This window comes from Mesoplodon densirostris, chromosome 5 (genome assembly GCF_025265405.1).
Source record: "Mesoplodon densirostris isolate mMesDen1 chromosome 5, mMesDen1 primary haplotype, whole genome shotgun sequence".
Lineage (NCBI taxonomy): Eukaryota > Metazoa > Chordata > Mammalia > Artiodactyla > Ziphiidae > Mesoplodon > Mesoplodon densirostris.
The window spans coordinates 85,000,660-85,021,848 of record NC_082665.1 but is presented as its reverse complement, the minus strand read 5'-3'; the positions used below and the strand labels follow the sequence as shown (position 1 = coordinate 85,021,848).

General features: G+C 37.3%; 1 protein-coding gene and 1 non-coding gene across 2 annotated transcripts in view; both read left to right on the top strand.

Annotated features, from left to right (window-relative positions):
• The window catches only part of KPNA4 (karyopherin subunit alpha 4), a 57,028-nt gene extending 43,968 nt beyond the window's left edge, over positions 1-13,060 (top strand). Inside the window, exons 12-17 of the mRNA XM_060099089.1 lie at positions 874-1,002; positions 2,355-2,459; positions 5,853-5,924; positions 7,668-7,830; positions 10,420-10,514; positions 12,453-13,060. Coding sequence (XP_059955072.1) covers positions 874-1,002; positions 2,355-2,459; positions 5,853-5,924; positions 7,668-7,830; positions 10,420-10,514; positions 12,453-12,551 — 663 coding nt within the window. The 3' untranslated portion in view covers positions 12,552-13,060. The remainder of the gene's footprint in view (positions 1-873; positions 1,003-2,354; positions 2,460-5,852; positions 5,925-7,667; positions 7,831-10,419; positions 10,515-12,452) is intronic.
• Positions 1,217-1,535, top strand: LOC132491494 (small Cajal body-specific RNA 7). Its single transcript, XR_009532707.1, has one exon. It is a non-coding gene; the product is annotated as a small Cajal body-specific RNA 7 (non-coding RNA).
• Positions 13,061-21,189: the final 8,129 nt, after the last annotated feature.

The window sequence follows — 21,189 nt, the reverse complement described above, 5'->3', positions numbered from 1 at the left end:
CAAAAAGACAGTAACAAGTGTTGGCAAGGATGTAGAGAAAGTATAATCCTCATACATTGCTGGTAGGAATGTAAAATGGTACAGCCTCTTTGGAATATAGTTTGACAGTACCTGGAAAAGTTAGGCGTAGAGTTATTATATGACCCAGCAATTCCATTTCCAGGTATATACCCAAGGGAACTGAAAACATATTCACGCAAAAACTTTTGTATTATCTTATTTTCTTTATGGCCATAATTACTATCTAAAATTATCCTTCATACTTACTTGTTTATTGGCTGTTTCCTCTTATAATAATGGAAGCTCCATAGGAGCTGGGTTTATGTCTGTCCTATTCACTCCTCTGTTCCTAAATCAGTGTCTGACACAACTTGCTCAAAAAGGATAGGTAGGCATGAATGCATAAAGATATCTTTTATAACATGGGGCTTCCCTGATGGCACAGTGGTTAAGAATCTGCCTGCCAATGCAGGGGACACGGGTTCGAGCCCTGGTGTGGGAAGGTCCCACATGCCGCGGAGCAACTAAGCCCGTGAGCCACAACTACTAAGCCTGTGCTCTAGAGCCCATGACCCACAACTACTGAGCCCGCATGACACAACTACTGAAGCCCATGCACCTAGAGCCTGCCCTCCAGACAAGAGAAGCCACCGCAGTGAGAAGCCCACGCAACAACGAAGAGTAGCCCCTGCTCCCTGCAACTAGAGAAAGCCCGCGCACAGCAGTGAAGACCCAGGGCAGCCAAAAATAAATAAAACAAATTTATATGAAATAAATATGTATATATCTTTCATAACCTGCTTAACATACCTTTGTGGTAATAAGAAGTGATTCATATAGAACAACATCTCATTAAATCTTTTTATGTTTCAGACAGCAGCACTTCGAGCTGTGGGCAACATTGTTACTGGAACTGATGAGCAAACACAAGTAGTTTTGAACTGTGATGCTCTTTCACACTTCCCCGCACTTCTAACACATCCCAAAGAGAAAATTAATAAAGTAAGTATTTTTAAATACTATTTAATAATTAGCATATACAGTAGCCATTTTCATTTCCAAAATTAGAGACTCAAGTGTCTTTAATACCGTTTATTAACATAAACTGTCATTTAGACATTAAGAGAAAATAAAGTATTTTACTCTCTATGACATGGATTGGTACATGATTTTCCATATATAAAACCGATTGTAAACAGTGCACATTTGGCTCTCTTGGAAATGATGAAATAGAGATAATTGGGTGTTGAATGTTGTATGATTGGAAGATTTTAATACATAAGTAATCTAAGTTTAATATTTTTTAGCTATTTGATAGAGTGTGTGTGCATGTGTGTGTGCTTGTGGAGGCTATGAAAAGGGGGCACTGACTGGTGATGCTGACATTGGAGTGCATCTGAGGCTGTTGTAGAAATACGTGGGTTGTTGATTACAACATTGCCGATGATTATAACCCAAGAACAGCTCACCTAAGTAGCCTAGCACCCTAAACTCTCTAACAGGTTCATTAAACATGATCCTGTGATCTGATCCAAAAGAGCCTACTGCACACTAGGAGTAAAACTTGTTTACTACTTTTTTAAAATAGAGAAAATGTTTCCCTTTAGTAAATTCACATGTTTAATAAGTTTATTAACTTTGGTAAATTATAGCAATATCCTACATAGGACATTAGGTAGATATTTTGTCTTATTTCGTTCTGTATTTTTAGTATGCATTTATTGTCTATGAAAAAAAATGACTTGTAATCATCTTGGTGGAAGTAGCACATTGTGGTGTAAAGGGTAGCATAAAAAGATCATTAAGGTAGACCAATAAAGCAGTCAAACATCTGGTTCCACTTTAACTCTTGAGAGAGATGGTGCAGTGAATGACTATTACAAATAAGTATACTAAAACAATCCACTATTTCAGTTTTTGTGTCTCCATTATCGTGAATAATTGAGAGATTTATCTACTTTGGCTACAACTCAATCAGAACAGAAGAGAGAATAAATAAATGTGAGGAGGATGCTGAATCTCCTTTCCAGTTGTTTTAGGATTTGTATTTGTATTGCAGCTCATCAGTTCCTTAGTATTTGTTCAGCCAAGCTTCTTTTGAGTCTTAGTGTTTGGGAACATTGCTTTCAAGAATTTTTTAGAAGGGTTAGTTCATTATAACTTAGACTAGGGTCATTAGCAATTTGTCCAAAGAAAAATATGGAAAGGGGATAGAGGAATTCAGATTCTTAAATTTTTTATTATAGAACATACTCCATAAAATCATTTGGATGTTGTAGTGAATGTGCTTTTTCCTAGTTCAGCTGCAGATTTTATTTTTTAATGAGAAATATTGAAAAGGTCTTGTTCTACAGGAAGCAGTGTGGTTCCTCTCTAACATCACCGCAGGAAATCAGCAGCAGGTTCAGGCAGTAATTGATGCCAATCTTGTACCAATGATAATACACCTTTTGGATAAGGTAAGAAAGTCATCTTGTATGTATCTGTGTAAGAGGAAAATAATTATGTGAATATATATTTTTCTGTTTAATTACAACCTATACAATGGCATGAGTAGTACAGTAAAATAGTATTAATATTAAAACTTCAAGCAGTTTTTATATACAGGAAGTAGTTCCTTTTAGAAACGCCGACCCTTTTTCTATATCATTCTTTTATCAAAATTACCATAGGGCTTCCCTGGTGGCGCAGTGGTTGAGAATCCGCCTGCCAATGCAGGGGATACGGGTTCGTGCCCCGGTCCGGGAGGATCCCACATGCCGCGGAGCGGCTGGGCCCGTGAGCCATGGCTGCTGGGCCTGCGCGTCCGGAGCCTGTGCTCCGCAGCAGGAGAGGCCACAACAGTGAGAGGCCCGCGTACCGCAAAAAAAAAAAAAAAATTACCATTATCCTGAAGTTTATTAAAAATTCACATTACTACTACTGACTATAAATGCTTACATATCGTACCAAGCACTTTACATATATTACTTTATTTCTTTATTACTGTAACTCTGTGAGGTTAAGAATTATTCCCATTTGACAGATGAAGAAACTATGGTATAGACAAATAAATTGCCCAAGATCAAACAGCAAGTAAGTGTGCTATTTAATCATACGCCATATCATTGCATGCTTACATTAACGTTTGGGAAAGAGACAGTTTAAAGTGTCCACTCACAGCATGAGGGTTTTTTTCTCAACACTGATCTGTTAATTAAAGAGAGGATATCTTGATCTTCTTTTCTTCCATGTTTCCTACAAACTGGTAGTAGAGGCTAATTTCCTGTAAACTGGTAGATCGGGTTCAATTTTTAGGCAGAAATACTTAGTGCGCTAATGATTCACATGAGGAGAAACATTCTATCTGTTTGTCCTACATTTAGTGATATTTAGATTAAGTCAGCTCAGACGTTATCAGCCTGTTCCAGCCAATTATTATAAAGTTACTCATCATTCTTTCACATAATGGTTTTTCGGCAGTCATGATGATCATTACCTAGATCACTTATTATACTAGGAACTGCAAAATGATGACTTTGTAATTCTGCCATTCTTTATGTATTAGCCATGATTCTTCAATAAAGAAGAAAAAAGAGCTTCTCCCTATCAACTGTTGGTTTACTCTAAAATATATTTCATATAGGAAAGGCAAGACAAATGTTTGATTCTTGCTCATTATCACTCAGTTTTTAGAATGACATGGTTCCCTAATGACCTCAAAAGGAGAAGAGTGTAAAGTTTTTAGTGTCATTAAGGAAATTATGGATTTACGTATGTGCATATTTTTTATATAAGTTTTAGTCCTTTGTAGTTATTCTTTCTGACATTCAGGTTGTCCCTGACCAATGGGAACCTCTTAAATTTGGTGCCTGTGTCTTTTTTACATCACTGCAGTAGTTTTTGAGAGCTTCCTACCTTTTGGATGTGATATGATTCCCAGGCTTACCTTGTATATTTTCTGATCTACGCCTGGAATTAACTATTTTCCAGGGTGTCCTGGTTCCTTTTTGTAGCAAATGGTATTTAAAGATCATAGTTCAGGTACTAAGGATGATCATTGCTACAGGTTGTCGTGGTATCTAGGCTTGATGAACAAAATAGGTGATAAATTTTTTTTAAAGAAAGTGAAAAATATGCATATTTAATTTTATGAACATGAGATTCATAAAAAACAAATCATGAATGAAAGGAAGCTATCAGATATTACTGGGTATTTAAGATAGCAGTGTTTTTATTTTTACTTCTTCGATTTTATATTTTTATCTCTTACGCTGGAAATCTTCCAAAAACATGAACATAATTACTTGAGTTATATATAGAGATATATAATATAAAATCTATCAAAATAACAAGACTACATTGACACTAACAACATGATTACTCCACTTTTGAGATTTCCTTGAGGACTTTTTTGTCTTTAGGATGTATTCCATCAATGATGTACTTAAAAATAATGTCACTTGAAATAATTCCTGTATGTGTGGTTAACATACACAACTTGATATACAGTTAGGTTATTTCTGTTTGTTTTTTATTTGGGGGAATTACTTTAGGTTTTGTTTTTTATTTTTATTTTTTTATTTTTGGCCACACTGTGTGGCTTGTGGGATCTTAGTTCGCCAACCCAGGATAGAACCTGGGCCCTCAGCAGTGAGAGCATGGAGTCCTAACCACTGGACCACCAGGGAATTCCCTTGTTTTTTATTTTGTTGTGGTTATATGAAGCATTTATAGTTTCCAAGTAAAAAATATGTACTTTGTTTTCAAGGTATATACACAGATGTCTAACTTCTGTTTCTGTCCATTTCTCCCTGTTCTTTCCCTTCCTTTACAGATGATCATTTTTATTAGTTTTTGGTTTATTCGTCTATTGTTTATACTTTAAATATAAGGAAATGCCTATGTAAAGTTTTTTCCATGTTTTTTGCCATGTAGTATTTAGGATTACTGGATCTACAAATAGACATATATGTAAATTTGCTATATAATGCCCATCCACCTCTAGAAAGATTGTCCCGTTTTACACTCCTACCAGTCTCACCAACACATATTTGGGATTTCTCAATCTGATAAATAGTAGATAACCCACTGCAGTTTTTCTTTTTTTGAAGTATAATTGATTTACAGTGTTGTGTTAATCCGCTGCAGTTTTAATTTTCATTCTTATTTACATATTTATTTCTTAATATATCCTAAGCATTTTTCCAAGTTGCTAGTCATCTTAACATTAGTGGCTGGTTATTATTTTATCCTTTAGATTTGCTATAATTAGTTATTCCTCTATTGTTTAAGTTGCTTTTACTTTCTGACTCTTATGTGCTACTAAGACATTATATGGAAAGATACGTAATATTACTTTGTTTTGAATTATTTGCTTGGTGAATTCTGAAAGGTGAGATTACTAAATCATATATATGACTTTTTAAATGATTTTTAAATTTATTTTATCAATTTATATTTGAAAGACAATATATGAGGGTAATGTCTTTGTGACAGTCTCATTAATGGTGGGTATTTTCATTTTTAAAACTTCATGTGTTTAAAAGGATACCTTACCCTTGACATTTCTTTGATTAAAGTACAATTGTACATTTCCTTTTTTTTTTGGACTGATTTTATTTTATTTTATCATTGACTTCATTTAATCTGATATTACTGAACAGCAATATCAAGTCAATTTGTTGCCGGGAAAGTTCACAAAAAGGAATCTCCATTTGTTTAGGGTAATTTGAGTTCAAAGCCTTATCTTTATTATATGAATATAGAAAGGCTAGAAGAAAACCTAGGGGAATAAGCAGTTGAAAAATCATTTCAGAAAACACCTTTTCCAGTTTACCCTATATTGCAATTTGTATCCTTTGCTTTTACAGGGAGATTTTGGCACTCAGAAAGAAGCTGCATGGGCCATAAGTAACTTAACAATTAGCGGAAGGAAAGATCAAGTAAGTTCAGCTCTTATTTATTTCTCAAAACTGATAAAATAACAGTACCAATAATTCTAAGATTTAGATTTTAGTAAATCATAATTTAACATAATAGCAAGATAACAGGCATTCTGTGATATATAAAAGTGTCACCTTGACTTCCTTTAGTTATATTTCGTAGATGTGAAGTGTTTTCTTTCCAGCTTTTTGGCCTACAAGAATTTTCTAATCCATGGTAAGATGAAGCACTTACGGTCAGGGTTGTTCTTTTTGTTTTTTAACAGTGTTAAGAAAAAAACAAGACTTTTTAGGTTAATAGGGCAGAATGAAACTGCCTCACAGATTCTCCTTACAAATGAACAACAACAAAAATTATCTGGCAGCAAACCAAACAAGGAACTAAACTCAACCAAAAAGCTGGGACTAAGAACTAGGGTGAACAATGTGAGGTGCCTAGGGCATAAAATATTAAGAGACACTTACTCTCATAGTTGTGCAGGTGACAAAGCTTAACATTATGCCAACTGGTGAAAGAAAATGAGTTTTAAAGGTCCCAGATATGGGGGACTTCCCTGGTGGTCCAGTGGTAAAGAATCCTCCTTACAATGCAGGGGACATGGGTTCGATGCACTACAGCTACACGATGTAGTTGCACTACAACTACTGAGCTGATGGACCTCAATTAGAGAGCCTGCTGCAAACTCTGAGCCTGCACGCTCTGGAACCCGCGCGCCACAACTAGAGAAGAGAAAACCCACATACCGCAGCTAAGACCCGTGCAGCCAAAACTAAATTAAAAAAAAAAAAAAGTCCCAGATATGTTTCACAGACAAGTAAAAAAGGATGAATTTGGAGCTGATAATTGTCACAAATAAGCTATAGACTGGTGGTGACCAGTGAATCCACTCAAATATGAATACAGAGTAGAATATAAATATAATACATGGAAATAACTAAATAAAAAAATGATAGAAGAATATTTTGCAGTTTTTATGGAACCAATAGAATAGCAAATTGAGAGGTGGCCAGGTATATATGAGTGCTAAATGTTATAGCAAAGAGAGGATGCTCTCAAATTGAACAATTATAGTTTAAAAAAAAAATCATCCAGCCTCTTAACTGATTTCATAATTTCTTAATGTTAGAAAGGATCTCTGAAGGAAGTACTCCTTATGGCAAAGAAATGTGTCATATGAAGTTGAGTGATTCCTTCATTTTCACTTTAGTTTTTTTTTCTAAGTTCATGAAAAATAAACATACAACATTAAAAAGAAAAAAAGGTTAGATTAATGTAGTCTAACTTAACGTGTGAGAGGTGAGGTCATATTTCCATATTCAAGATTTTAAAGTCAAAATTATTCCAGTGAGGACTTCCCTGGTGGTGCTGTGGTTAAGAATCCACCTGCCAATGCAGGGGACATGGATTCAAGCCCTGGTCCGGGAAGATCCCACATAACACGGAGCAGCTAAGCCCGTGTGCCACAACTACTGAGCCTGTGCTCTAGAGCGTGAGCCACAACTACCGAGCCCGGGTGCTACAACTATTGAAGCCCGCGTACCTAGAGCCCATGCTCCACAACGAGAGAAGCCCATGCACCGCAACTAGAGAAAGCCTGCACGCAGCAACGAAGACCCAATGCAGCTAGCTAGATAGATAGATAGTAACGAAAATTTAAAAAAAAAATTATTCCTGTGAGAAAATAGGGTGCACGAATGAAGTTCACTTAACACTTATCATATCATGGTATTTTCATTCTTCAGGTGGCCTACCTAATCCAACAAAATGTTATCCCACCTTTTTGCAATTTGCTGACTGTAAAAGATGCACAGGTTGTGCAAGTAGTACTTGATGGACTAAGTAATATATTAAAAATGGCTGAAGATGAGGCAGAAACCATAGCCAATCTTATAGAAGAATGTGGAGGTAAGTTTATTATAAGCTGTTGATATTATTCCACATTTTAATATTCTTTTTGTAACTACTTTTCTAACTAATACAGCACTTCTGTATTTTTCTGTCTTAGATAATCAAGTAACAGAATAAAGTAAATACTGTATTCTATATGTACAGTCCTGCTCAGCCTTTTGCATATGCTTAGGTAACTGAATTGTTGCCATATATTGAACAGGCACTGTGCTAAGGTATTGGGAAGACAGTGGTAAACAAGACACAGTCCTTGCCCTCAAGGCATGTAGTCTAGTCATGGAGATAAATATGAACTGATTTAATGTGCTAATTACCCTAATAGAAATGTACAACAAAAGGAAATACCCTAATCCATCCTGGAAGAAGCAGGAAGTGACACCTGAGCTGGATTTTGAGAGATGAATAAGGATTAATAAAGTAAAAAGGGATGAAAGGTGTTCCAGGCAGAAATAACACCATGAGCAAAGTCTGAGGTGAGAAATAGCATTCAGCTAATTATAAGTAGTTTAGTGTTGCTGAATCACAAAATATGAGGTAGAAACTGCCAAAAGATAAGGCTGCAGACTTAGCCATTGACCAGGCCCCTGCAGTCTTAGAAGCTTTGTAGCACAGCAGATACTTTAGGGCAGTGGTTCCCAAATCTGGCAGTGTACCAGAGCCACCAGGAAGGTAAACAACATGTCTTAGCTTTCAACCCTTAGGATTAACATGTAGACAGAACATGGAAGTCTCAGATATGGCTGTGGAATAACATGTAAATGTTATCAACCTGGATAAGCATAAAAGTAAAGATCTGTCTGATCGAAGTTGAGAAGTAAATGAAAGGAGGGGAGAGGTAACTAAGAGTAGGAGAACCAGTATCTTCAGCTTTCTTAGTAGAGTTCAGAGGCTTGAAAATTAATAAGAAGTAAGTATTTTTAAAGTTACTAAAGTGACAAATGGAACAACAACGAAAAATGCATAACTATCAAGTTGGGAACAGGACATGGAGAATACTGTTAGGGAAATAATTAGGAAGGGAGTACCAGAAAAATTAAAAGCAGGAATTGTTAAAAATTTTTCCTACTTGTATGTTTTTTTCTTTTACCATATAAACATTTTCATTATTAAAAATTTATTTTTATATATTAAAATAAAAATATAGACCATGAGCATTGCCTACTTCACTGGAGGCGAGCCCTAGGAATATGTATCTTATAAACTTCCCAAAGGATTCTGCTGTAGGGTATGACAAGCCATTGGAAGATTTTACCTAGTGAATTGATGTGTTTAAATGGAGCCATGGATATGAGGGGAATGGAACCATTAGAGACAAGCAGGAAACCACCTAGGTGGTTTCTATATATTGTGGTGAGGCCACAATAAATGAAGGCAGTGATAATAGAGAAAAAGGGGAGATGACAAGATTCAAGAAATGGATAGACTTTAAGGTTTTTGAGATTTGATTATAGAGTATTGAGGGTAAGGGGAACTTATTAGTCTGTCTCTCAGATTTCAAACTGTTGTTGATTATCACCAGTAAGAATATGGTATAATAAACTGTAAATGAAGAATGGCAAATAACAAATTGTGTTTGGATAGTTTGAGTTTTAGGTACCTGTGAAATATCCTTGTGGAATTATCATACATGTTTAAGATTTTCAACATCTGAAGCTCAGAAAAGAAATGAAGCCATAGATTTATAAGTCCTCAGCCTATATGTAGTAGTTAAACTTTTTCATGGAAGGGCCTCATAAAGAGAGTGTGAAAAGTGAGAAACATACCCATAACAACTTCCTCCACTTAAAGAATAGATAAAGGAAGAACACTCATGAAAGGGCAATTTCACTTTAATTCAGAGGCCTTAAAATTAATTATTACTCCTATAATGCAAAACAGTGTCCAGTTTGCATATCAATAGGTTAAGTTTATATATTCTGCCTATGATTTAATAAGTTTATTAATATTTACAGGGAAAATTCCCTTTTCCCCTGAAATACTGTGGTTGATCTTGATCATTTTTCATTATACTTTAATAGCTGTCTTAACATTCATATTTATTAATCACGAGTACTTAAAAGTTTTTTCCTAAATGCTCACTAGAAAAACTTGGCAGATGCTACAAAGTAGAAGGAATTTGCTTTTAACTTTTTTTTTCCCTTGCATCTTTGGGGATGTGTGTGTGTTTGTTTGTTTTTGGCCATGCCACATGGCTTGTGGGATCTCAGTTCCCTGACCAGGGATTGAATCCGGGCCACACAGCAGTGAAAGCCCAGAGTCCTAACCACCTGGCCACCAGGGATCTCCCAGCTTTAACTTTTAACAAAGCAATTTTACATGTTATTACTCTTTATAAACACTGATGTGTATAGTTATTCTGCTGAGTAGATAGACGTCCCATTGCTTATGTTTATATGTAGTTAGACACTCAGATAATTTTTTAAGATAAGTATGCTATATCTTTGTGCATAAAACCTTTTTATTTATAAGATTCACCTTTAGAATAGATTCCTCAAAATTGGATTTTGTGTTCCCAAGATTATTGTAACTTTTTTGTCACTGCTTTTTAAATATTACCATTATTTCACTTCATAAAATTTCTTACAGGACTGGAGAAAATTGAACAACTTCAAAATCATGAAAATGAAGACATCTACAAATTGGCCTATGAGATCATTGATCAGTTCTTCTCTTCAGATGATGTATTTAATAATTTTATAATTTTCTTAGTTTTATGTATAAACATAAGTCTGGATGAAATGTAAGCTAGGACGTATATGTATGTATTTTGGGGGAATGGAATTGAAATAGGTATATGACAGTAATGTTACTTATTTCAGAAGTATAAATATTTCAGTATTTTAAAGTCCTTCAGGGTATTAAAAAGTAGTACTAGCTCTAATGGCAAAAAAAAGAAGAAGTATAAGAATTTTTTGACAGTGAATAAATCAGGCTTTATTTTACCTTGATGTCTTTATAAACAAAACAGTGAAGCCTAGTATATCCTATAATAAATCCATTATGACAATAATTAATCTGTATTTGAATATATTGTCACTGTTATTTTTAGTTGGTGACCAAAAACTAATACAAAGATAGATAGATAAAATGAAAAAAATTATCAAGAAATATAAGTATTTCTTATAATAATATATATATTACTATATAATGTAAGGTATAGTCCAGAAGAGTATCTTCAGATTGTCAGTATATGGTAGTTGAAATTAAAGAATTATTTTTAGTATCACCTCTTTGGGAAAGTTTAATCTAAAATTAAAGCAGTTGTTTCTTAGGAAATTATAGTGATTATAGATAGGACCACCAGTGGATCTCTTGAATGATTTTCTCAACTTTCAAAAAACAAAAAAATGGAATGTTATTAAATATTTTGTTAAGCATGCATGATTTGAACATTAACTTGACAAGGACAGTACTAAAGAAGAATTACAGATTATCAAGCTAAGTCCTATCTAGAATATATTACTAGTTGAAAAGCATACTGTTTTAAAGGTAGTTTTTGTCACATGTCTTAAAAGTTGGATTTTTAGAAGTCCTAATTGATAATTAGGTATACATAAAGCCTTATGATTTCTGGTACTTTAACGTGCAGGTCTTGTCTACTCTGTTGCATCATGAAAAGAATAATAAAGATGATGTGCCTATTTATAGGAACTACACTATAGGTGCATAATTTTGTGGTATTTCAACATTTAGATATAAAGCATATAGAAAGAATATTATACATTTTTAGCAGAGCTATTATTTTACTACTTTAAGCTCAAAAGTCATTTGTCTCTAATTGCTATTAAAAGATAAACCAAAGAATACACTTACTCTCCAAAAGTGGTAGCATTACAGTGAGTATACTCTGAGATGTAGGACCATCTCCAATGTATTACTTCTCTTTCATTATTTCAGAAGATACACGTTTTGCATATTCTCTTAAGTTTCCTCTCTTTTTGGTATCCCTTAAGAAAAAGCCTGTATAAAGTGTTTCAGGTTTCTAAAGGGCTGGTAGGACAGTGTTGGCACCCATCATCTCCCATACTTTTTTTTTTTTTTAATTAATTTATTTATTTTTGGCTGTGTTGGGTCTTTCTCGTAGTGTGCGGGCTTCTCATTGCGGTGGCTTCTCTTTTTTTTTTTTTTTTTTTTTTTTTGCGGTATGTGGGCCTCTCAGTTGTGGCCTCTCCCGTTGCGGAGCACAGGCTCCGGACGCGCAGGCTCAGCGGCCATGGCTCACGGGCCCAGCTGCTCCGCAGCATGTGGGATCTTACCAGACCGGGGCACAAACCCACGTCCCCTGTATCGGCAGGCAGGCTCTCCACCACTGCGCCACCAGGGAAGCCCCGCGGTGGCTTCTCTTGTTGCAGAGCATGGGCTCTAGAGCTCAGGCTCAGTAGTTGTTGTACGCGGGCTCTAGAGCACAGGCTCAGTAGTTGTGGCGCATGGGCTTAGTTGCTCTGCGGCGTGTGGGATCTTCCAGGACCAGGGCTCGAACCCGTGTCCCCTGCATTGGCAGGCGGATTCTTAGCCACTGTGTCACCAGGGAAGCCCTCCCATACTTTTTAAATGGAAATAGTACTACAATGCTATCTTTTTAAACTAATTATCACCTTCTTTTTCCTTTTTTCCCTTAGATTGATGAAGATCCTAGCCTTGTTCCAGAGGCAATACAAGGTGGAACATTTGGTTTCAATTCATCTGCCAATGTACCAACAGAAGGGTTCCAGTTTTAGAAAGATGTTGTGGAAGTTAGGTACAATGCAGCACTGAGATATATATATATACACATATATATAAAAAGGTTTGATCCATCAAGCTTGGCTCATGGGATCTGCTGCTGCATTAAATCGGGAAAGAAAATGTGAAGATTTCATTTGGAATCACAGAAAATGCCCAAATGAGGTCAAGATGGCGAGTGGGTGCGAGTGAGAATGAGTGGCAAAATGTAATGAAAACTTTACATGAATGCTTATTTAGGTTGTTCTGAGTAAAAGGGCTACAGGTCACAGATCTTCAGTGCCTGAGGAGGAACATTGACATTATACCAGCTGAGGGGAAAGTGCAGTAATGTCATCTTCAAGCCTTGTAAGCATAAAAGAGAATAGGATGCCCATATAAGTCAAAGGAAAATGAGCCCAGGCCTTGCTATGAAGCAGTGTGTGAATGGACAATGTTGAATGAATGTCTGGCTCAGTGATAGAGAGCCAGGTTCATCTTTGAAATCTAGGGCTCTTCATTCATGAAGCAGACTCCTAGTCCTGGAGTGACTGTGTACGAGAGTATGGTTGTGGTGCTGTATGTGAACGCATGCAAGCTTGATTTGCCTTCAGGGGGCTGATAACAAACCTAGTAAATCATCAAAGTGAGATCATAAGTGTTACTGTACACTGGACATGAAAACAAAGACCAGTTCAGCAGCAGACATTGGTGTACTCTGCAGCCTGTGTTTTCTATTTCCCTTCTTCCCTTTTCCCACCCCTCCTTTTCCCCCTGCCCCTCTTTTTTTTGTGGGGTTTTTTTTTAGGTTTTTTTTTTTTTTTTTTGTGGGGTTTTTGTTTTGTTTTTAGTTTTTATTTACTTTACCTAGTATGGCTTTTTAGTTGCTTCTCAAGTCAGAAAACTTTCAGGAAGGTTTCCCTGTGCATTTGCACCAGATGAATGTTTGATGCTATGAAAAGCTTTCCATATCATCAAAACTAATTTGTGTAGATTTTTGCATGAAAAAAAAATCATGAATTTCCCTCAAAATAGACTGTGTTGCAGTACACAAGTTACCATAATAGTATAAAACAGTAAAATGTGCTTTAAAAAGCCATCCTTTTCATTTTCAGAGATAACATAAAGATCTTTGCATGAGGTAAATCTACAGCCTAGTTAATTTTTAGATTTTGTTGAGTCCTGTAAAGAAGAAGAAGAAAAAAGTTTCAGTTGTGGTAGAATACCGTGCTGTGTTTAAATGTTACTTGTTTTCAAACTTTGTTTTCTATGAAAATGATATGGAAACTTCTAAAATGGAATTTGGTGCATATGTACTGCTGAATAAAGACCGATGAAGAGGTTTGAGTAGATGTACAAATCAAGTAATGGTTTGAACACCTTTAATAATATGCCTAATCTGTTCAATTGTTTTAGAATCTTTTTATCTTAGATGTAGGCAGCCATGAACAATCTATTTTGAGCCACTTTAGGGAGAAAACTTTGTATTTTTAAAACTTGCATAAAAGTTATGCAAGTGGTTTTTATAAATTGGAATAATACCTCAGTTTCGAGGTTATGCACACTAAATTAACTGTGACATAAATTAATTTGTACAAAAAGAACTCTTTATAAGGTGGCTCATTGTAGGAAATCCTGTGCCTTCCCCTTTGAGCACAAGTGTTGCATGAACAACAGTTTGCTATAAGAAACATACCAGATTAGCCACCATTAGCATCTATATCTACTTTGTGTTTAAAAATCAACTGGTAATTCTGAAACACTGTAGAATGGATAAAAATTATTTTGTGATCATAACTCTTTGTTGAACTAGAGTATTTTTGCAGCATTCCTTGTCATCAGAAACATGGTTAAAGTTTAAAACTAGAAGCAGCAGAAAACTAGCTTGTAAAATTTATCCAAGTAGATTGCAGGCTAGGCTGTCTTGGGGAAATAAACATTAAAACTCAAAGCAATGTTTTACATGGGGCGTGTGGTGTGCTGTGTGGATTTTTTCATGTATTAGTGTAAAAGTTAGAGTAACTCAGTGGCTTATGTTTGCTTGTCTTTCATAAGCTTTTGATATAGACCCAATATTACAGAAGAAATTTCTTAAATTATTTAATTTCAGTATAGACGTATTAATATTCTAACTGACTGAATTTGTTCAGGTGACACCATCTTTGCTTCTACTTTCTCCCTGTCCAAACCAAGATTTTGACCTTCCTTCACCCCTCCAGCAAAATGGACTGAGAGAGACAACTTGAGCTATATTTTAAGTATTTCTGTAACTATAACATATGGTTCCAAATAGACTGCATACAAAGCATGGTTTTTACAACTGGCTTAAGTTACCAGAAGGTGAACATAATAGTACTTTGCATAATTCATGTTTCTTAGTAAACAAAAACCTGGTTCAAAGTAAGCCAATGAGGTTGTAATAGGCCAAATGATTTTATAGAATAATTTTCTTACAGATACAGGACTCATGGCAGCTTGCTTATTCAAGGCCTGCAGGAGAATCTGATCTCAGAGAAGGCCCTAAGCTCTCTTTTAAAGGGCTCGCCTGATTAAATCAGGCCCACCCATTATAATCTCCCTTTTTTTTTTTTTTTTTGAGGTACGCGGGCCTCTCACGGAGCACAGTCTCTGGATGTGCAGGCTCAGCGACCATGGCTCACGGGCCCAGCCACTCCGCGGCATGTGGGATCTTGCCAGACCAGGGCATGAACCCGTGTCCCCTGCATCGGCAGGCGGACTCTCAACCACTGCGCCACCAGGGAAGCCCTATAATCTCCCTTTTGATTGACCCAAAGCCAAACTGATTAGTACCTTAATTATACCTGCAACATCCCTTCCTCTTTGCCTTATACCATAGCCTAATCACAGAATGATATCCATCATATTCACGTATCCTGCCAACACTTGAGTAAAGGGGATTATAAATGGTATGTACACCAGGGAATCTTGAGAGCCACCTTAGAGTTCCTATACCACAAAGAAATACTAGTATTTAGAGCTGGAGCAGTTTAGAAGTGATCACCTAATATATTGCAAACTTATTTTTAGATGAAGGTTACCTGTGAGAATCTAATGAAAACTTTGGACCGGCTTCCTTCCAAAATGCATATACATACAGTTTTAGGGGTTCTGTGGGAGTCTGAATTTCAGAATATGAATGAACTGTCCCAGTCCCCCGCTTCAGATGATAGAGTTGTGAAGAAGTGACTTGATCAAGGCCAGACAGCTACTAAGGGCTAGGGAAGACCCAGATTGTACCTCCCATACCATTGGAAGCTATGCTTTCAGTTACTGTTCTAAAACGGAGTTCATTTAAATTTGTGAGCCAATGCAAAAAAATGTTTATGCAGGTTTTCATATCTGTATTTTGAGGAATGGCTAACACTAATTCTTACAGAAGCTTGTCTGTGAGTTTTGAAATTACAGTTGACCCTTGAACAGTATGAACTTTGCAGGCCCACTTAAATGCCAATTTTTTTTCACTAAATACATACTACAGGGTCAACTACTTTAAATCATCTTTAGATTACTTGTGATACCTAATACAGTGTAAATGCCATGTAAATAATTGTTAAGTACAATGTAAGTGCTGTGTAGCTAGTCCCTTGAACAAAGCTGGGGTTAGGGGTGCCAGCCCTCTGCACAGTCAAAAATCGAAAATCCTCATATCTGGTTCCACATCCAAGGATTCAACCAGCCACAGATCATGTAGTACTGTAGTGCATATTTAGTGAAAAAAGTCCATGTATAAGTGAACCCAGGCAGTTCAAACCCATATTGTTCAAGGGTCCACTGTATTTGATTTCTTTGAGTTTCCAAAAATTGATCTTTCATTATGGATATTAAGAAGGTGAACTACAAACAGGCCAATTTAGCTTGAATCAAAAAAGTTACCAGTTAGGGTTTCCCTTGTGGCGCAGTGGTTGGGAGTCCGCCTGCTGATGCAGGGGACACGGGTTCGTGCCCCGGTCCAGGAGGATTCCACATGCAGCGGAGCGGCTGGGCCCGTGAGCCATGGCCGCTGGGCCTGCGCGTCCGGAGCCTGTGCTCCACAACGGGAGAGGCCACAACAGAGGCCCGTATACGGCAAAAAAAAAAAGTTACCAGTTCAACTCCTGAGGTTTAATGGATTATTTATTTCTTAAACTTGACATTTTAAACATTTAAGGAGAAAATGGTTTTTCTTTTTAACAAGCACATTAATGAAGTGTATACTCTTTAAAAATATAATGAAAATGGGCCTCCCTGGTGGCGCAAGTGGTTGAGAGTCCGCCTGCCGATGCAGGGGATACGGGTTCGTGCCCCGGTCTGGGAGGATCCCATATGCCGCGGAGCGGCTGGGCCCGTGAGCCATGGCCGCTGAGCCTGCGCGTCCGGAGCCTGCGCGTCCGGAGCCTGTGCTCCGCAACGGGGGAGGCCACAACAGTGAGAGGCCCGCATACCGCAAAAAAAAAAAAAAAAAAAAAAAAAAAAAAAAATATAATGAAATTATGCACATATGCCTATAAGTAAAATCAAAGTGCACATTTATAGTCTTATTGTAATGAGATAATTCCTAAGTTGAAGATGAAAAAAATGAAGACTTGTAAAGCCTGTATTCCAGTGTGATCAGAAGCAACTGAACTGTAGTGTCACATTGCATATTAACTATCATGTCAGTAGTATACAGGAAGGTAGATTTAATGTTTTTTCTCTTAAGATACAACTAAGCAGTTACATTAATTTTGAATATCCTAAATGCAGGCCCTTTAGGTGACAAATTTGGTTCAGGATGTCCATGCCAGGATGTACTGTTTATAAAATTGACTTGACAGCTGCTACTTGGCGTAAAAGAGCAGCTGAGTGTGGAGGAAAGTAAATACCGCCCTGCAGATTCTGATTTACCTCTTACCAGAGGCCTGCGCTCCTGTCTTTTTTTTTTAATTAATTAATTTATTTATCTTTGGCTGCGTTGGGTCTTTGTTGCTGGGCACAGGCTTTCTCTAGTTGCGGCGAGCGGGGGCTACTCTTAGTTGTGGTGTGTGGGCTTCTCATTGCAGTGGCTTCTCGTTGCAGAGCACGGACTCTAGGCACACGGGCTCAGTAGTTGTGGCATGCGGGCTCAGTAGTTGTGGCACGTGGGCTTCAGTAGTTGTGGCACACTGGCTGAGTAGTTGTGGCACGTGGGCTTCAGTAGTTGTGGCCGCGGGCTCAGTAGTTGTGGCTTGCGGGCTCTAGGGCACAGGCTCAGTAGTTGTGGCACACGGGCTTAGTTGCTCCGTGGCATGTGGGATCTTCCCAGACCAGGGCTCAAACCTGTGTCCCCTGCATTGGCAGGTGGATTCTTAACCACTGCGCCACCAGGGAAGTTCCTGCACTCCTCTCTTATCACTTACATTTTTGGCCCAATTTCCACCTTCTCTCCACAAGTTTTGCATCTTTGCAGCTCTAAATATGCTTACTCCAGGTTAACTTAGATTTTCCAGACTGTCAGTTCTTCCAGTTTTATTCTTTGTGAAGAAAATTTTTTATAACCTTTTCATTTCTTTCTGTTATTCTTCAAGCATGAATTCTACTTCCATATCATTCATTCAGTGTCCCATCCTCTAGTCCTCTGGTTTTTGAGCATTCCGAGCCACCTTTCCCCCATACTTTCTACATGGTTACCTTTTTACTGATTTTGTAATTGGATACTATAATGCTAATATCCAACACTTGGACTCAGCTTAGGAGGGTATTTCTCTTATCTTAAAAAAAACAAAAACAAAGAAACCCCTGGCGGTCCAGTGGTTAAGACTCCACGCTTCCACTGCAGGGCGCACAGGTTCCGTTCCCAGCCGGAGCACTGAGATCCCACATGACACACAGCCAAGTCATTTTGGCTCATAGTTGTGGGGTTGGGAAGCAATCGACATACCCTTAGTCTCTCCTGCCTTACTGCCGTACTTGTTTCTCAGGGGTTGTCCCCACTGTTCAACTCATTAACGTAAAATTTATCTATTACCTATTATGGGTATTTTCTATCTCCAACCATTTCCCTTTGTACTTGCTAAGTGTGCTCCCTCCATGAACAAATTACATTCTGCCTCAAATCTAGTAGCTCCCGGTGTGATCTACAAGATGCCCAACCTATGTAACCATATAACTGATGCAGAGAAACTGGTTTTTATCTCTTTTTCTCCCCCTTTGAACCTGTTTAAGATGGTTATAGGAAAGCTGTTAAGGAGCTGTGAAGTTACCTAAATAGTTAACTTTGTTCCAGTCTGAGTCAACTAGTGATGTACTGAAAAGTTGGTTTCCCTGTTCTCTCTATCCCCGGCTAACTCTTTATTGCTGTTCTTCCCAGCTGCAGAGAGTAAAGAAAGCTAGAGGTAGCAGATAGGAAGTGTCTTGTTTGGATCCTGATTTCTCAACCACTTTACATACCTTGAACATTCCAGATATGTCTCCTTCAGGAAGCCAAATATATCCAGTACCGTCTACTACCCTTGCCATCCCCATTAGCTCTCACTTTGCAGTGTGTGTTTTACACCGATGGTAATTTTTCAGTCTGTAGAGTCTGTTCAGTCGCTGCTCTATCACATCTGCATTTTAGTCTTTCCACTACATTGTAAGCTTCTTAAGGGCCAAAGTCAGCAAATAAACAAAGCTCTGTAAACCCCATGAAAGTGCCATGAGTTCTGTGGACACTCAAAGGTTTGTGATTACAATACAACCTCTCACATGAACTGATAGTAGTGACTATTTCTAAAACTCTTCAATTTGGAATTTTTCAGTTTGCCTCATTGCATCTGAAGTTTAGAATGCTTTCTATAGGAAGGCATTCATTGCCAGATGAATGCTCATTTCTTTATTTCCTTTTTTCACTTTTGATATTCACCCAATGTCAGATCTGGATATCTGACACAGGATATTGCAATGCATCGTCATGTGTATTTCAAATACCAGCCTTCCATAATATAAAGCAGGGAGTAACCTAATATATAATACTATTGATGCAGTTAATTTTTGAAATGTGTGATTTATTGAAATATCTGTATCATAATAGTGTTTTTACAAAGAAAGTATCCAAACCATAAAGGTAAGTGATTACTGTTTTAGTCTATAGTATGAAATTATTAGAATGCTTTTTGGTTATTGATGTTGCAGTGTTCTTTGATTAAAATAATTATGTGAGCTTTCTTCTACCAGACTAGTATTATACAAATTTTTAGATGCTAGAAATAATTAGGAACAAGCCCAAGAAACTCCCTCAGTTTTATCTAGTCCTGATCTGAACAGTTCTGATAATCACCATGGTGTTTACTCATTTTTTCCTGTTCAGTGTTGCAGAGGCCTTAAGAGCAAATTCATACAGTGGCCCTTTTGATAGAGTTTCTGGCTTCATATCCTAGCTCTGCCACTTAACTCCTGTGGAACCTTGTAAAGTTACTTCAGGTGCCTCTGGTTCTTCATCTGAAAAATGGAAAATGTAGTAATGCCTACCGAGTGGGTTATTTTGTGGTTTAAATGAGTTAATTCATGTAAAGCACTCAGAATAACCCTATGTAAATAATAAGCACAGCAGCTAGGAGAACTTCCCTTTAACTTTTGCTGGAAATAAAGGCAGAAGCCTTATTTCTTACATTTAACAAATACCTGAGAACCCATGTTGGGCTAGGCATTAAATCAGGAGTTAGAGTATGAAGCCAATTAAAATGTGTACTTGCTCTCAATTTAGTTTACTGAGGGAAAGACAGTCAAATGGATACATTAAAAGCAGTAAGTAGAGTGACAGGTGTACGTGGTACCTTTGGTAAACCCCACTGTTTGGGGACTGCATCAGAGCATTTGATGGAGCATACAAAAACTTTAGACTTACTATCTCTAAATTCATTATCTCCAACTTAAGACTTTGTTTGGCTATTCAGACTTTAATTTTTTTTCAAATTCTAACCCTCTATTTCTCCCTCATTCTTAGTAGATTACCGTTCCTATTTTAGGGGCGGGGAGGTGGCAAAGAGAAACTATATGAGAGAAACTCCCTCAGCTAGCTTCCAGCTTAGAGACTTATATTAGAGGAGATAGATAGCTTTCCTCATAACTAAGGCAGTCCCATTGTCTTCATTCCTATCTCCTGCTACTTCTCAGGAATCTCACACTATGAATTATGGCTTTTCTCTCCTTTGTATTCAACTGTTCCCCTTCAGTGTGATCCTTCCCATTAACATTTGAACATGCAACAAATACTTCCCAACATAAAAATGAAAGTGCAGCCCTCCCTCCCGTTCCAGCTCCATCCTCCCCTTACCACCACAGCCAAAGTTCTTTTAAGAAGTTTGCTTCTTCCAGTTGCTCAAGCCTCATTCTCAACCCATTAGTCTCTCATTTGCCCTCATCACTCCATAAAGCCCTTGAAAAATCACCAGTGCCTATATGTCACTAGATTAAATGGGCAATTTTTTGTCTTTATCTTGACTCAGAAAAACTAGACACTTGACCACTCCCTTCTAGATTTTCACAAATTCACATTATTTTTCCTCCTCTGACCATTGCTACCTCCTTCCCTCTCTCTCTCCCCTCCCCCGCCAAACTCCTAGCCAGCATTTTTTCTCCTTTCTAGCACATGCTTTTCCCTGTCATTAAATGTTTAAGGGGTTTAACTCTCAACCCAGGGTTTTCTTCTCACACCAAGCT